The sequence below is a fragment of the Phasianus colchicus genome, chromosome 15 (assembly GCF_987193195.1).
Source record: "Phasianus colchicus chromosome 15, bPhaCol1.hap1.1, whole genome shotgun sequence".
NCBI lineage: Eukaryota > Metazoa > Chordata > Aves > Galliformes > Phasianidae > Phasianus > Phasianus colchicus.
Window position 1 is genome coordinate 5,498,762 of NC_143450.1, and position 18,770 is coordinate 5,517,531.

The window sequence follows — 18,770 nt, forward strand, 5'->3', positions numbered from 1 at the left end:
TGAACACCAAGGTGGAAAGGCCTCAGCAACAACACAGAGCTGCAGGGGCCACTCTTGCCTTCCTGAGTGGTGTCTGCCCTACAACAGCTGGTGGGCACACTAGCACTTAGCCTGCCAGCTTAAATCTTTGTAGCCTTTTGGCCACGTTAGCCAATAAATAGTTGCTTTACCCTTTAAATGTATGCATATCCTTCCTGCAAAGTCTCTTGGATCCCAGCTGAAGTCTGTTTCACAAACTGATCCAGAAACAAGGTGGTAACAGTTCTTTCCTAGCTACCTACCAGATGAATCTTCACTTAAGTGAAGCTGACACCTTGTTGCATAATGAAGCTATTAAAATCTGCACTATTGTTTATTCTCCAGGTCTGCAGCAATGAAACTGCTACCTAACACCTGGGGAAAAGCAATAGAAATAGCTACACATACAAACACAGAAAATGAGTTACTCCACATACGTACTTAGATTAAATGGAAGTACAATCTATAACGCAGATCTGGAAAGATTCAGGCAGCCTTTATCAGCTCAAACTATAGGACCCTAAATTCTCAAGTGCAAAAATAGTTTCATTTCATCTATCAAGTTCTGAGAAATACGTTACAGTCAAAGTGACAAAATTCAATAATGCCTACATCTGTTATTTTGCTGATGACAATAATGACAACAGCGTTTTGCATTTCAGTAGGTCTGCTAATTTTTAGCTTTCTGCATCAATAAATTTACTAAGTTTCAAAACACTTCTATTTTAAAAGACACATATTTAAGCTCTTTACTATCTCTTAATTCCACTACTCTCTTAACTAGAAATAAAGGAAACACACTAGCAATAGGGCTAAATTAGGAAGTTATTCATGTCTGTAAGAAATTCAAGTCTCTAAAATGCTTTTTTTAACAGCCTACATATAAATGTATAAAATAGAAACTTTAATAATATCATTTAGGATTAAAAAACAACAACAACAACAACAAAGGAACCCAAACCAACAACTACAAGAAAGGAAACAAAAACTAACACCCTAAACATTCTTGTCTCTTCCTGTACAGCCATTCGTGCTGCCTGTACATTCTACACAACTGAAAACTTTAAAATGCAAACCAAGCAGATCATGACAATATGCAATTATCTGTGATCTGTAAAAATTTCTTTGAGCTTATGGGTATGTGTGTAGGAGTACATTACACAGATTTTCAGAACCATCAGTACATATCCTGCTTTTGTAGGGCTTCCCTCCACTCTTTTTTTCATCTCTTAATAGAGTTTATAGTTATGAAAACATCACTACAGCAACCTGCTAAAAATGACCTTTCTACAATACTTTTTGAATTCCTGCAAGTGCATGGCCCAAACGTATATCAAGTCCCCATGGATACTTTTGATTATGCTGTACTGCCTCTTCAAAATGCTTTTGATTTTCAGACACATCCAGAATCTATCATTAACTCAAAATTCTGTGGCACATGTACCTGTAGTCTTATAGTTTAAGTAATTGGTAAGAGAAGGCCATAAGACAGAGCACAATTAGACTGAGGAGATACTTCACTGCTCCAAGTAGTTGCTTGCTGTGCCCAATATATTCTAGAAATTTGCATTAACAAAAGGAAAAGAGATTTTGTTACACTGTTCTGTTCCAGAACATTTTGCATCATACATAAAGATATCAAAATATTGAGACGTTATTCAAAACAGGCAGACAATTGTGAGGAGCGGCTGCAACTTGCAGTTTCTACTCATTCAGAAACTTCAAGTTTATATATTCAGGTCAGAAGTTCTGTAGCTTATCTTGTTGACACAATCACGGTACAATATCTGCCTAAAGTATTAACAACATTTCAAATATTTAATTTCTTTCTCAAATAAATAACAAATATCTCAGCACTAAATCCCATTCTTCTCCTACTCTGTTCCTGGATTTCTGCAGTGGCTGCCCTAGTCCATGTACAGCCATCACACACTGCATTCACTGCTTTGCTGCCTGGAAGGCTGCAGCTACAAAAACACCCAGCACAGGTGTTTCCCTGCTCTGACACACTCTGACTTTGCATTGGTGCAAAGCAGGCTATAGCTCACGGTACCACTCCATCCTCTGATCTCCCTGTGCTCTCACTCCCTCAGGCTCACCCACAGGGAGACTACAATGGAATTAACTTGCAAAGAAACAAATGTAGCTTGAACCCCAGGAGCACACATATTTCAAACAACAACATAATTATTTAAGGACAATTTTTAAAAATTTTTCAATTTTTAAATACAACTTTACTTAAATGACCCCAGATTTGGACTGGTACTTCTGTACTACAGCCCACGAGATCTAAGGAAACATGGATTTCACAATTACCAGAAGAGTGACCATTGACCATCATCGTTTCTCCTGAGATACAGGAGAAATGTTGGTATGCTACATTCTTTACTGAAACGCAATAACAAATCTTGTTAGAAAGCTCAAAGAAACTACAAACACATCCATAAAATTATATTTACAGCTAAAAGATTTTGATTGAAAATATTTTAAACGAAACTAATTATGAGATTAAATACTAAGACTAACTTCTATTTAATCTTTTTTCTCTTGGATTAAGTATTAATTATAACCATACCAGCTAAATTAATTAACATCAATATGAAGCAAAGGAACAGGCTTTAGCACATTCGGCAATCTTTGACAAACATCCAATCATGAAAGCTCTTCTGTTATCCTCATTTATGAGTCATTTCATTTTTGACTGGCATCTGCAGATGGCCCTGTGCAAGGTTCCTGTACCAGAGATGAACCTTACAGTGCACAGAGTGATGCAAACCTTCCTGCAGAGCCGTGCTTTTCCCCCTGTGCTCTGTGATACAGAAGCCCTCAAAGCATTTCAACCTATAAAGCAGAGTGCTGCCTCTCTGGCTGTCTGGAAGTAATGAGACCCACACTGCGATGTTCAAAGGTAGTATTTTCATCATTCACCCTCATTGAAAGCAATGATTAAAGAAGTGATAAAGAAACACCTCTTAACTGCAAAACGTAGAAACCAGCACTTTGGAAAGGAGGAGAAGGAGGAGATGGTTTGAAACAGACTGCAAGAGGACAATAAAAGTTAAAGAGCATTACACAGCAGCTGCGGGCCTAAAGGTAAAGCAGCTAAGTACTGCAGAAATGAACCATAAAAATGGCATCACGATATGCTACAGCGATGCATTCCTGAATCCTTAGCTAAATATATTTCAACCCTTCCATTATGTACCCTAATTTCAAAGAAAACAGAACAATTACTCAGCCAAAGCAGAGGCCTGTTGCAGCCATAAAGCAGCAGCAGACCAGGTAAGATAAAATCCGTACTGGTCTGCCTTTAACTAGATTTAACCACACCAGAACAGTGTAACTAGGAACTCTGTAGAAGCATTTTTGCTACTTTTCAGCTTCATTAAAAGAAACAAGCCACTGCAATTCAGGTAAGTGTAATTATGTTAAAAATAAAGCACCACAGAGGGTAAATGGAGACCTGCTATAGTTGCCTGAAGAAAGTACATGCAAATATGGGCAAGCAGTAAACTCTACAAGAAAACAAAGACGGAAAGATGGTTGCCACTGAAACCGTAGCAATCCTGCAGGAAAAGCCAGAGAGCTGTTCGATGGAACCAGAGAAATCACACAGAATAAGCACAAAATTTCACTTCAGAGCAAAATAAGCTGAACAATACCAAAAGCAGATAGAATTGTTCCCTTTGTAGGTGGAGACGAGGAACACAAAAACAGAAGCAAAGGGAGATTAAAAGTGGCATCCTCCGCAAGGCGCCCTCAGGCCCGCAGCCAGCAGCCACCTGCTGCCAGGCACCATGCCCTCATCGCCAGGTCAGGAGAGTCTCCCCAAGGACCAGCCACTCGTAAACTGCTGACAGTCATAGCAACTAATTGCTCATGATATGTATTGATGATGAACAACAGTTTTCTCAAGCGCTGCTCTCAAGTCAGAAGGTGGCCCGGTAGAGCTGAGAGCACCTGCCCTCCTCCTGGCCCAGCACAGCTCCACTCCTGTCCCCAGGCCTCAGCTCACTGCAGGCCATGCGTGGCACTGCCCCAGGAGCCATTACCTGTCCTGCTCTGACTGCTTCCACTACTAACAGCACCGTGCTTTCTCATTTCCTAGCTCATATACTTATATCTGGTCTAACCTATCACATGTATGCTGTAGTAAATAAGAAAACAGGCCTGGAAACTTCACACTGACTTTATATTTACTTTCCTTTTAATCTGAAAAGTAATTAAAAATAGAGAATTTCATCAACATATTTTATGCTTATGCTTGCATTGAATCAAAAGCCTCATTAAAAACAAAACAAAACAAGAGCATACAAATAAAGAACCTGTCACACTAAATTAATACAAATCTGGTTAACCCTTCTAAAATCAATACTGAAACAAGAGATGGAGAAAAGAGGCATTTGGAAAATGTGCTGTCTGCAAGTGTTGGTCTGTGAGTTTAGCTCAGACAGCATAATATGGCAAAGGAAAGAAGGGAAGAGAAAAACATTCTTAGCAGAGAAAAAATAACAATATGCAGACACACACTGCAGCATTCCATGATTTCAGCACTCAGCACTGATAGGTAAAGAGGTGTCTGGAATCTAAATTGTGATCTGAGTTTTGTAGTGCTGACATAAAGCATTCCCTTCAGACAGCTCAGGTACTGCTTTCTGTTTCATAATCAGTAATGTGACTGCTTGCGTATTGTTTTCAACCGAGAGAAGAACCTGCTGAAGGTAACCAAAAGGTGAAAACTAAAAGTTGTGAATGATGGCCCTGATACAGCAGCTGCTGTCAGCGGAGGCTTTGACTCTGGGGCGCTCTGCTGCTGAGATGAACAACTGCCAACAGGGAGAAACATTCAAGTGCAATACTCTGGGAAGAGGCAATGTGAGTGGGATCAGCACTCACATCAAAGTAAAGCCAAAAAATAAAGGCGGAACTGACAGGATGGCAAAAAGGTGTCATTTGTTTTTGTGGCTACTGGCATGAATTTAGAGGAAATACCAGCTCTAAAGAGTGCTGGCTAATTTGGAAAGTCTCCAGTGATTCTGCAGGCATAAATTTCAGCAAAATTCACTGCAAACAAGAAAAAAAAGTCCTCATCTTCTGAGTTAATATTCTTGTGATGAAACTTGTCATAAAGTCCTGTCAGGTGTGCATGTCAGAAAGGAAAAAATCAATCCTGAAGCACCCCTGGAAGAGCCTTTAGAAAGCAGCAGTCCTGTCGGAAGACTCTCTGGCATTTCCATGTTCTCCTCTGACAAGTGAACCTACAGAAAACTGCAGTTCTCTGGTAGCCAGGTGTCCTGCAGCCTCCAAAAATAACAGCATTACTTTGGTCAGTAGCAGAAATACATGTGTATTCCATGAGAGTTTGTGATACAAAGCAGAAAAGCGTAAGGTCCAAAGTTAGTACTGGAATTGACAGTCCCCACTGGCAGGAAATAGGTATAAAATCAGAACGTAAAGAAGCCCAGTGTTATTGCTCGGGGCTGCCAGCATTTTGACAAAGAACCATTTTGCAAATATCACAAGGAATTCTTTCCCTGTAAATGTCTGGGGCAATCTTAAGACATTACAAATGACAAATTACAGGTGCCACTGTACTAAAGAATGCCTGTATGGAGGTGTAACTACGCCGTGCTGGCTACTCTGCATGTAAGCTGGTAGAGCAGCCTTAAATTCCCAGAAGGCTGCAGCTGATACATAACATCTCAGAGCTGTGGCAACCGAATAACTGAAACCACTGCATAAGCCAGTGTTACAAGGAGTCCAGCTGCCCTACCTGCATTCTGTGTTTTTATACAGATCTAGGCCAGCAAGATCACTCTTCTACTATAATCTCGTTTTTCACATTTTTTTTAAACTGAATTTTCTAGAATTCAGTAAAATTCTACCATATCAGCAAGAGGGGCAGACTCAGGTGTGCAAATTCCAGTTCGAGCACACGTTCGGTTGCTGCTCTGACAACTGCAGCAGGACTTGGCCTCATGTCTGTGAACAAGGACATAAACACATGCTCCTGCAGAAGTCCCCACAATGGCATTTTTAAAATTCTGCTATTCCAAGCAGGCATCCCACACCCTGAATGACCACAAATCTCACTGAGAACTGAGTACTGAGAACCACAGCCCATCAGGCACTTAGTTATTTGACTGACCCAAGTGCTGCACCTTTAAATTTATATGCAACTGTTTGCCCCACAGGCATCAAGCTGTTAACACATACAGAAGAGATTAAAATGAGCCTGCATGCTGGATGAAATATAAATGAAAATTATAGTACTACCAGTCTTGGATCTGGGATTGTTTCTCAAGTCTCCAAAAATGCATATTTGCATAATTATAAATGAGCCTCTGTTTGTGATTTCAGGAAGGGCAAAGCACATAATTTTCCAGCAACACAGTCAATGTGACTTATAAGAAGTTCCCCCTGTGCCTGTGAGCAAGATATGCCACAATAGTACCATTAGCTGAATACACAAGAACTGTCCAAATGTATAATAAACACTTTAAAATAGGACAGCGATGTCCACCTGTCTGCCTCCCAGAGCAACGCAATTCAGACGACGCGTACTGCACGTGTTCTGATGTCAGGAACTCTCACTGCGTGTCACCTAAAACCACCACTGACCCAAGGTAGACCAAAACCCCTCACGGATCAAAGGGCGCTGCAGAGCACTGCCTGTGACCCACCTGGTCTCCAGCGGGACGTTGCTGTTGAGCACCCAGCTGTCCTGCAGCTGCACGGACTCAGGCGTGGTTGCAAGGTCGTTGGGAGCGGGAGCAGGTGCGTGGATCTGGTTGCGGCGGTTGGTGAGTGAGTTCCTGTTGAGGGAGTTGGCAGACGAGTGATGGTGGGACAGCGAGTGGTTGTGAGGAGGAGGGAGAGGCGGCCTCAGCGTTGACTGGCTGTGATGGTTTGAAGGGCCTGAAATGGAAAAAGAAAAAGAAATGACAGCCATGCTGATGGTATTATTTTTCTCAGCATTTTCAAAAGACCGTTGGCTGGATAAAAAACCAAAAAACAGACCCCACAGACCAGAAATTATGCCTGTGTACCTTTTGGAATTGTAGCTACTGAAACACTGTTGAATCAGACCACAGACTGTCGTAGATCAGATATAAAACAGCACCTAAAGTTTGTATAGTTAGGATGTCCACAAAGACTCAACTGAGGTTTAAAAATAGTCTTTGTGGCCTCTCTGCAGAGAAAGGGAAGGAAGCAGGGCAGCGGGCAACTCGCCCGTTCAGTACACCCACCAGGAGGGACATTTTCTGCCCTGCTTCTATCAGGGGTTTAAGGATATGAACCTTAATGCATTAAAAATAGCTTTTGAGAATATGGTCTTTATGCTTTTATAAAATTTAATCAGAGATCTTAATCTGCTTTCACTCACTGTTTGCCCATTAGGTTCAAAGGAACAGTATTTGTGCCAGTAAAAGAAGATTAAGCTCCAAATATGAAAATGCAACAATGCAATGATGGTATCTTCAACATTCTTACATGTGATCGGGATTTGGCCTCTGTTTTTCTATTTAGCAATGCCACAAACACACATCAAGATCTGAAAATTATGCTAGTCTTTTAGCCTCTTTCATTGAAAGATGACAGAACATTCTGGGGGGAGATAAGGAAAGATAAACACTTTTCTTATTCTTCGAGTACTGACATGTTTGCGTGGATAATGAAAATAAATTCTGCTAATCAATAAGGCAAGCGAATTAAAGAAAAAGCACATGCATAGATAATAGAATAAAGAGGCATCGTTCTAGCATAGTCACTTTACTAAACAAACACAAAATGGTAAGTTGATAATTCCATATGTTGCAATAATTTAATTTTAATAAAAAGAGCCAAATTTAAAATAACAAGCACTAAATAGATTATGAACTGCGTGCTTTAGTCATCATATCAAGTTGTAGTTTTCTAGTGAACAATAATCAGAACAAGTAATATCAGCTAAATTATAATCATAATGGAGTATGTTTCTTTTAGAAACCAAAGACCATTTTACCTAATGAATCAATCAATAAAAGAAAGCATCACAAGACGAAAACATTTGCAGCTAGACTGATCTATTTTCATCCAAAACAATGAAACACAGGAAAACCGTTGAAATGTTCAATTAACTGCCAGATCATTAAGGCCAATATTTAAAAAAGGAAAATAATTTTCCTTTTTGCTCAGACAGGACTAATCCCATGTGAGAATCACACCACGCAGCCAGGAACTGGAACAGGTGCAAAAGTTGAGGCTTCTGATTTGTGAAGCTATGATCAAATCGCCCCCTGTAACACGGGAAGGGGCCCAAGAGAAGGCACAGCCGCGCTCATTCAGTCTGGCAGATGCACAACACGGTGGCAGGGCTGCCTGCCCAACCTGCCCTGGGGAGCACAAGAGCCCGCTGAGGGCAGTGGTGCAGCTGGGGAACTGCCACGGGACGGGGCTTGGCGGAGACACTCCTTCCTTCCTTCAGTGTAGGCCGAGGAAGAAACAACACAGGTCCAACTAAGACTTAAGCAAATGGAAATTGCCTTGTGACAAGCAAATGGAAATTGCCCTGTGACAAGACACCTTCAGAAGGGAGAGATAAATTCCGGATGCTGCATCTGTTGCTTTCAATCTGCACAGAAGTTTCTTTCCCTTTTTACAAAGTCTTTATGCCTGAATGCTTACCCTGTATGAAAAACAAAGAAGCCTTTCATGAACACGTTTTAAATTTCAGAGCTGTCATATGGACTGGCCACCTTACTATCCTTCCCTTGGCCATCTCTGACATAAGCTTGGAAGAGACTGTTTTAGCCCAGCAAAGTTAACATCTAAAATCCGCATTTGGACCTCCTAAAACATCAGATGCCTAATCTACACTGGGTCCTGTGCCATTTCCAAAGAGCATGTAGAGGGAAACACAGCAAGAAGAAAATGTGCTTGGACAATATCCACATGCATAGAAATTTAAGTGGAATTACTCTCCTCATGTCTGTGTTCTGGCTTTAAACAAAGCACAGTGATTTGGATTTCAATAAATGGATCTCTATAAGCGATAAAATACAGACGTGTGCCCTTGTGTTAAAAATGAATTCAGAAGATTTGTGCGCTTCCTATTTTCTCTGCAACTTCCCATTCAGTTTCTCCTTTCAGAGGATAAATAGGAAAGAATCATAAAAAAAAAGTTTTGTTCCCAGAGACACAGCAGCGACAGCTATACTGACTCTGAATCCTCCAACCACGAGATCACAGAGGCCGCTCTCACAAGTGAGAGAACTCCGCATTCTTATTATGTGCAATTACTGTAAGGCTAAAGAAGAACTGAATTCAAGCTACCATGAATTGATCTGCTGCAAGAGTTAGTTTGCACACAGTACATAAAGTGTACTGCACAAAACAAGCTATGTAGAAGCAGCTGTAAAACCCCAAAACAGCTGGCATAGAATGAATGTAGCATTTAATACAAAATAAAAAAAAATGTCAAAATTATATAGATATATATTAAAATGTACAAAAGCTTATATATAAATACTAAGAAACACACACACATACAGAAGTGAATACTTAGGTTACTACATATATAGGAGAGAGTAAAAATCTTAATACTCTGCTTCTTCATAAAGTTCTTTAAATAAATAAAAAACAGACGTGTGTGAATTGGAAGCTGAGTGAGGATAAATTATTTTCTAATTATGTAATCTGAGAACACAAAGTCTGACCTAAATTTCTCCGAAGCAAACAAAAGTTGTTCAATTCACTTACTTGGGTTAAGAAGCTAAAAATGTAGAAAAAAATGCTTTGTCCTGTTCATCCTTTTATTCAGGAAAACAGTGAAACAAAACAAGCTAGCACAGAGGTAACATTCACCTGAAGTAAGATGCAAAATAGCACGTCTCCTTAAAAAGAAACAAGAAAAAGCAGAAAACCCCTGAACATAACTGTGTTATAAAGGTATTCCCTTCTTTTGTGTACACGAGAGCACAGAAGCTGCAGCCCAGGGCTGAACCCCAGAACACAGCTGCAGGGCACGTGGCACTGCCACCTCCTCACAGCACTGTCCTGCTCTGCTGGAATGCCCTCGGCTGTCACAGGGTTACAGGCACCACAGTGAGCTGCTCCCGAGGACGCACCTCTAAATCCTGCTTCTCAGCTCTTTTTGCAGTTCAGACATGGCCTGGTGCACTAAGTGACACTCCGGATCTGCTTCAACACTGTCATATTAATTCCCAAGTTCTTCCACCTCTATGCAACGCTCACGTAACACTTGCACTAAATCCACCCAACACAAAGATCTGAGGAGAAGTGAAGCTCCCACTGAAGTGATCCATTTCAAAGCAGAAGCAGCAGCACCCCTGATCGCAGCAGAGCAGTTGCTGTCCTGGAACCTTCATATATAGCACAAAAACAAAAGTAATGGAGATTCTACCTTAGCTATGCTGCACTATCCTATGTGCCACGATTAAATGCTAGAGACAAACACCTCCTCAATCATCTCACAAAAGAACTACAAGAAAAAAAACACACATTATTTTTCAGAAATGAACAATGCAGCAGCTTATGCATCTAGACAATACAAACATTGTGTAAAAACAGTGAATGAAGCTGATGCATTGAAAGATAAAAAGGAATAAACCAAAACCACATAAAATCCTTCTTAGCGAGCATCAGTCTTCAGCAACCCCAGTTCTTTATTCACATAACTGCACCACACTGTTTTCTCAAGGAAACCACATCATCTGCTCCCACAATGAGTAATAGGTTTGTCACACAACAACAGGCCACCTTCCAAGCTAATTCCTCTCCAAAGGCAGATCACTCTATTCAGAATCGGGAAGAAAAGCACTGAAGCACTGAAGCAGCCAGGGAGCAGCAGGCAGCATGCAAGGAGCTGCCCCTGCTCGGCAGCTGACACCTGGCTTTCAGCCCTGCTTTGAGCTGGCTGGGCTGGAACCAGGGCTTCTCATCTGCCTTGTGGCCTCTGCTTTAAGCCATGCTCTACCGTTCGCTTTAATTCTCCAAATTATTTTGTGGAAGGGCAAAGTTTAAATGGAATCTCACTGTTCTCAGAATGTTTTCCACGTACGCTGGAAAGAAGCAAGTTATGTTACTTAACCATAACCACAGATGTCATTAACTCTCTTTCTTGCTGTAAAACCACACCATTTGCAAAAGAAGGCGTTCCTTCTTTTGTCCACGTTTTTACAGCGTTTGAGGCAAGAACAGGTTGAACGACTGACTATGTGTGAGTCACTTATCAGTTTCTGCCAGTGCACTGCAGCCATCTCCTCTGCACATTAGAATCAAAAACTAAATGTTTCTGCAGCAAAAAATAGCCGACACAACAAGACCCCAAAACTCCACTGCTAACCCACAATATCCAGGTAGTCACAGAAGAGGGGAAAGGTGAATTTATGGATAAAGTATCTGTCCAGGACTTTGTCATACTTTCTGCAGCCTATGCTGACTGTGGCATCCCTCGAATGAGGATGAAGCACTTGTTATCTGTATGCTTCTTTATCCATATCCTTTGCAGTAGTGCTGAGGGTAAATTACCTTACCACTTACAAGCAATCACATACTGTTGCAGTTTGAGCCAGGAAAGCACTCTGCAGCTCTGGCTCCCAGCCTGAAGGGCGCAAGTTCATCACACAGGAGGCAGAAGAGGCAGCAACCAAATTAACTTGGCCAGACTGGAGCTGCTGGTGCGCACACAGAGCACGGCTGCCACTCCATCATGCGACTGGCGGTGCTGAGGGCTCTGGGCAGACATCAGGAGCACCCAGACACGGCCAGCTGCAGAAACAGCAGCTTGCTCCCAGCACTGCGGGAGCCAAAGGAAAGCAGGCATGGCCTTTGCACACGGTGGAGTGGGAAAGTTGTGCACGCTCACATGGGAGAAGACAAAGATGGGACATAACCCAGAGTCTGCCCTCAGGGACTGCAGGCACACGGCCCATATGTTCTCAAGTAAGTGTCAGATTAAAAAACACCGCTCTGAAAATAGCACTATCGGAGATGCTACATACAAATTATATTTGCTTAAATACATCACTTAAATATGCATTATCTCACTGCATGAGGTACACCGGCTGCACAAAATAATGGCTAGTCAATGGCAAAACACATTGCTTTAATAATAATGCTTTATGTAGACTTGGTGCCCCGTGGTAGTTGTACCTGCATACATATATACGAAGGTAGGCGTACCATTTCCAATTTTACATAACAGAAAATGAGTCACCGAGAGGTTAGACAGCCATCTTTCCAATTAAAAAAAAATCCATGCACTTCACATCTTTCCCAATCAAACTTCTCATTTAATTTTCCAGTAATGAAATAGATATAAAACATATTTCAGAGACACCAAGGGTGTATTTATCTTCAGTCTGGATGTATGACTTCTGCCTGAAGAGGGCACTGATGTAAGAACTGAAAAGAAAAGCAGGCATATGTATTTCTAAGTCATAAAATAGTTAACCGTTGCCACAAAACACACCATCCAGAATGCTAAATTTTGCTCTCTATGCTTGGTTCTACAGAACGGGAAAGAGCTGAACCCTATCTAAAGTCTTACACAAACACTCTCCAAAGCTCATTCAATTTGATACACTGAGAATCACACCAAAGAGAAACTGAAGAGACATTTTTCTGAACAGCATACGGAATCTTCTGAGCAGAAGTATTTTGGCCAGCAGCGTAAGCCTGGTGACATTTTTGTGACAGGAGTGCAGCTTGAAAGCTGCTGTTTCCCTGGATGGTCCAAGGGGGAGCCTGAAAATGTTCACAGTGACATAAGAATAATTATACTGTAATTTCCAATTCATCGTGAGTCTGGAGTCAGGTGCAATAGAAAGTCATCCCTGAAGCTATTACAGCAGTACTTTGGATTTTATGTAACCCAGTTAGCTAGCACACAAAGCTGCTTTCCACGGGTGTAAAAGAAATGCTAGTCACAGGTGCTTTAATGTAATGCGTTATTTTGATCATTTCAAAAACTTTATAAAACATATTATGCAGTGTCCAAAACCTTCTGAAAACTAATATTGCATCTAAAATCATTTAAAAAATCTATAAGAAAGTGTCTCAAAATAAATTACAGAAGGTAACTGCATCAGAGAGAGATAAGACAAGATAAAGATCTGTATGATGCTCTTCTGCTGGTATTTGGGATGAAAGTGTTTTTCCAGAATTATTTACAGTATTACCCTGTCAGCCCAAACAAAGCAGAAAAATTTGTGTCCACTGTGTGGAACAGTAGGAGAATAGTGCATAAAGCTTTAGCAAACAATACTGAATACACAGTGCATATGCTGAATTGAATTGGACTTCAATAAGTTGTTTCAATTTTTAGAAGCAAGAAAAATACAAATGACTGCAAGTAAGAAGCAAACTTTTGCCTCCTACAGGGAGCTGCAAGATTTGTGTGGCTGGCACGTCTTCTGTAGGCACAGGAATGTGCTTCTAGCTATGTTAGTTGGGACAAAAATGAAAGTCATAAACCGTTGAACTAAGAAGTCCTATAGGAGTTGCCTGGCTTTTCTGAGTACTGGGGAGTTTAACTTCAGGTACCACAGACAACGGGCTCTGCTGCTCAGAAGATGAAAACATAGGTTAATGAGTAGCAATGAAGGGCACTGTGAGGTAGTGTATGAAAGCCTTCACACAATTTATCACCAGCTCAGCAGCAAATAAGACAACTTACTAAGCCAGCAGCTCATATGAAAGCACTACCCCGTACCTCTCCAGTGTGACAAAAGCAATGGGATTTCAAACCTGAAGAGATCATTTAATCTTACTGGCAGACACCTAACTCTGGAGTGGTCCCACATTACTAGAACAAGGAAGCAGGAACATCTTCCAGCAATGCTGCCTGTCTCTGGTGTCAAGAGGACAGCAAATACCCGGGTTCCACATGCTGTCTATAGAGCGTACCGTTTTTAAAAGCTGCTGCATCCCAGGAGCTTGGAGTAACACCTCCTACCTGCCTGTCTTTGTATCATGGCTACGATTTTATCCTTCTGAGAAGAGCAGATATGCAAAGAAACTCAATTAAAGAGCCACAGAAAATATTAATGGTAGTTATTAATTGAGTAACGAGGGAACAGATTCAATTTTCCATTTAAGATATAACAGTAGCCATGATTATTGAATTATGCACTATATACATAGAAGTATACTATATATATATCTATATAGGTAGATAGATAACATACTAGTTTCTGAGACCATTACAGTTCAAAGTGGAGTTGAGTACTGTGAAAAGAAAAGCACTTGTTGGGTGCTATGCTACATTCACTGTAACAAAGGATTTACAAACAGGAAAAGAAGATAACTGTAATATATTATCCAATAAAAGTCATAGGAGACAGTGACACTAGATAGATACCAAAACTGTAGTCTGGCCAAAACCTCTAAATAACAATCATCAAGTTTGCAAAAAATGGCTAACAGCTTTATCAAAGGGTAACAAGTAATCAAGATCTATGTTTGAAATCTCTGCTCCAAAGTGTGTGTGAATTGCCTAAACTCCTTGGACAGCAGAGCTTCATGGCAGTTAAAGCCATAATGTGAGAGATGAGTTTCAGAAAATCCAGAGACCCAGGGCAAAACTTTTTGACACTGATGTTAAACTGAGAAATCACAACAGAGAAGAAAAGGAGATAAGGAAAATTCTGTAGAACGTGAAGGAAGTCTGCTGCTTTGAGACACTGGGGCAAGGCACAAGTCAGCAGGAATGAAGGAAAAAGACACTAAATAGTTGTTTCCTGTGAGATCTCATAGTAGTTTGATAATAGTGTCCCACATTAGAAGGAGGATTCTAGTCCTCAAAGTCATCTACAGAGATGTGTTCAACATTTAGGCTTTTCTGCACGGCCATTTATCAAGTACATTTTTAAAGGAATGTTCAGATACACAAAACCCAAACATAAGAAATTACAAAAAAAGACAATCTTTCTCCTAAATATCTCCAGTGTTTTAAGTGAAGGTTATCATCATGTTATTTAAAATATAATAATAATAAATACATTCAATGTTTAATTAGTAAATTAGAGCTATCAACAAATTTAAAAAATAAGTCTTATCTAGCAGAAGGACTGCCAGTAGATATCTGTGACTATAGCAGCATATAAAAAAAAAAAGTTTTAAATTAAGATTAATTAAGATTCATTCATTTTTACTACTTGTCTTGCTCTTCGCACGTGTGAAAGATTTTCATTTACACTCATTTATCATCTCAGGCAACTTCACTGATAAGGAAATTTATTCTGACAAAAAAATCAGACTGTGTCTTGAGAAGGTTATCGCTGATGTTGCTACACGCATATGGCATCTAGATCAGGCGTAAGTATGATCTCTTCTAAAACACAACTCTCTAATATTACGGTTATCTCTGACATATTCACAAAGGCAGATGGATGTCCAGGTAGAAAAGATCCTGTTTGAAAGCAGTATTTTTGAATGATGTATTCACAGATGTGGGAAGGCAGAAGAGGTGTAGAAATGAAAAGTTAAGCATTAGTTTAAAAGACATCTTAGGAGCCAAAATCTAGAACCCCGTTCTGAACTGCCAAAACTGCTCTTAGTGAATGGTACACACACTGAACTTATCACTACTAACAACCACAACAAAAAAATAACGATAATAGTGTTCTCTAAGACAACGGATGTGCTTCTTTTATAGTGCTTCTTGCATAAAGCCTCATAAGGTAAGGATACGAGCAAAACTTGGAGGAACGTAAACTGAAACATGGAAAGTAATGAGGTAATACTGAATCGTGTGACCAAACCCTAGTGCTCTGGTTCCAGCTTGGTCTCATCCCCATCCAAGCAAGCCTTCCCTGTCTGGCACAGTCATTTCTCTAGTCATAACAAAGTAAAGCAGAAGAAAACTAATTCCAGTGAGTGCTAATGGAAAAGTAATATGTTTAGATTTAACTATTATTTCAAATACTTTTTATTTTTTCTCATGTGGATCGTTTAACTCATATATTTCAGTAAGGAAAAAAAAAAAAATCATACAGTGTCCTTGGTTGGAAGAGATCTTTTAGAGCCAGAACGGCAGTTTTTACATTGTACGTAGATCTACAATTGCAATATGTCTTTCTGCAGAACCTTATAGGTAGCTGCTAAAAAAGCTAGCAACACAACAAAAAACAGAGTTGATCGTAAGTTTTCCAAATGATACGTAACAAAAATCCTCGCCACTGGGGAGGAATACATTTGTAAGCTAATGTCTAATTAGTACATTTTGACAAAAACGTAAAAGCAACAGCTATCCTCTGCAGGGCTCGAGAGTCTATCATCATTAAAGCTTAAAGACTGTTCCATGCATATTTTCTGCATCAGAAAGAAGTAGTCTGGAACAAAACCCAAAGTACACATCTGTGTAGGATTCTGATAGACATCTTGATATGGTTGCACTACCTCAATTTACTTGCATATTGTCTGGTGCAAGCTCAGGGAAACACGGCAAGCTGTGCAATGAAGGGAGGGGAAGTGTTGCAGTACGGTGTCTTTATATTAACAGAGCTCTAAATTTATGAAACACTCAAGAAAAAATTATTAAATTATTCATCAGCGATAAGACAATTAAGAAGCAAACTAAAGGGGAAAGTGGAAGCTTGGTCCTGAGGGAGAACAGCTGGTCCTCTCATTAAAAGTATGTTTTGGCAGCAAAATACCCCCCGAACAGAGGAAACCTGCTGCTAAAGCAGCCTCTGAGTCAAATTTAGGAGCAACTGACAAAGAAAGGCTTGTGTGAACAGTAAGGTGGGCGTATGCTGGGTATAACTACGGCTGGTGCAAGCTACGCTTCCCCAGAGTATGGCAAAAAAAGGTGCTGGGATGTAATTGCACTCAGAAGCCACAGCTTGAGACAGTACCACCATCAGTCTTTGGGCAGCTTTGTGCTGCTGTGCCAAGCTGCACTGAAATGAATTTAAGAGTCACAAAGAGGTGTCACTCACTGCAGCCCTCACTCACACACTGAATGCAGCAGTGAGGATGGCAGCTGAAGCCCTGAACCACTCCTGTGTCCTATTTCAGATCTCACAGTGGGCAACAACCCGTGGTCAGGAGCAGCACTTCACCTCTGTGCTGCGACTGTGCGTGTGCCGTTGGAAAGAAAAGGGCATAGCACAATGGTAATTGCATGGGAAGCCATTCAGAATTGGAAAGGGGAAGGAAAACAAGAAAGGGAAGAGAGAGGCAGCAAGTTGGTGCAATGACTGAATGGAGTGAAACAGCACGCACACAAATACAGCAGCACGCTGCCCTAGCAGGCTGGTTTACAGTGCCAGAGCTCTGAGGGTGTCTGAAACAGTCCTCATTAAATACCATAATGTTTTGATGGCATAGAAATGCAAAATTGGATACTTCATCTTCATTCTGTACACTCATGCTTCTCTGATAGATAAAAAAAAATTTCCTCTCTAAACGCAATCCTCTCCATTCACATATTTGCCCATATACATGGAGCATCATTACAGCTACAAGTAGAAATGCATAACAGTTCTTTTTCCTAATCCAGTAACTCTTCTTAAAATGATTACCTGAATTCCTTCCAAAGACTCAAACATACTCCATATCAGGTAGGAATTCAGACATTCTTATATAGTGCAGTCTCAGTCTGTTTCAAAACCCGATACAACATAAAGAATACATTAAGTTAGATTTCATTTAGAACTCTGGTCTTTCTATACCTGTTTGTTCACAGTGTACCTGTTTGGGCCAGTGGGCAAAATAAACATTTTAGCTTTTCCTACTGCTCCAGATATGTCACACTGAAGAGCACTTTACACCAGAAGAAATGGCACACTACTAGCTTTGTCACAGTTTCAGGGCCTTAGTTATGAATACTTCAGATGATGCTCTAGACAGAAACTCAAACGATGCAGATTCCTGCTCTTCAGATGAACAGAAGAGAGATTTACAGATTCAGTTTGAATCTGTCCTATATTCATTTACATGAGCTGATCAAAGAAGACGGAAGCAAAGACGATGTAGATCTCTAAAATGATGGGATATATGCATATCAAGTTAAAAATTTATTAGACACACAGTCACTTGGGCATATACATGTACTGAGTGTTCAGGAGCACACAGGGCAACACCCTGCTACACAAAGATGATTTCTACACCTTCAGGAGAAAGCACTGAAGGGCAGAAGTAAAGCAGTGATGGGATCCTGAGCTGGGCTGCCAGCGCCCGGTGTGGAGCAGAAGGTGCAGGCATGGCCCAAGAGCTCTGGGTAGCATCAGGTGGCCCAGAACCACAGAAGCAATGAGGGAAGATGAGGTAGAAGCAGCAGAGCCAGGAGAGAAGGCAAAGGACATGACAGAGGAGATGCTGTCTCTGGGGTGCAGAACCCCTCACATTCCTGGGGTGAGAGTGAGCAACAGCGATAGGAACCAGCAGAGCAGAGCAGACAGGATAAAAAAGAAGGTAAATAGAGATGTGGGGAGCTCCTCTAGGAGCAGAATAGAGAGCAAATTAAAAAAAGAGAGAAAAAGCCAGGAGAGCTGTCAAGAGTGGGATATGGGAACTGCTTAGGAAGGAGGAATGCAGCACTGACCAGGGTACGTCCGCTCCATACTGCTACATGTCTGCTGAGCTATCCATCTACATCACATCTATCTATGTTATGACTTTAGACACATCTCTACCAGTGATTACTTCTAAACACTCACAGCTGTGCACCAAACTGCTGTGGCAGTGGCAGAGCAAGAGCGGGTGGCCAGGCCTCAGGGCACACTTACCTGGGGAGGGTGCAG

The 18,770-nt window shown here is 40.9% G+C and overlaps 1 protein-coding gene across 20 annotated transcripts in view; it reads right to left on the reverse strand.

Moving 5' to 3' along the window:
- TENM2 (teneurin transmembrane protein 2) overlaps nt 1–18,770 on the reverse strand; it is a 979,011-nt gene that overhangs the window by 159,331 nt on the left and 800,910 nt on the right. For all 20 annotated transcript variants that reach the window (XM_090150611.1, XM_090150610.1, XM_090150609.1 and 17 more), the window contains one exon: nt 6,702–6,936. In XM_090150611.1, the coding sequence (XP_090006737.1) occupies nt 6,702–6,936 (235 nt within the window). The remainder of the gene's footprint in view (nt 1–6,701; nt 6,937–18,770) is intronic.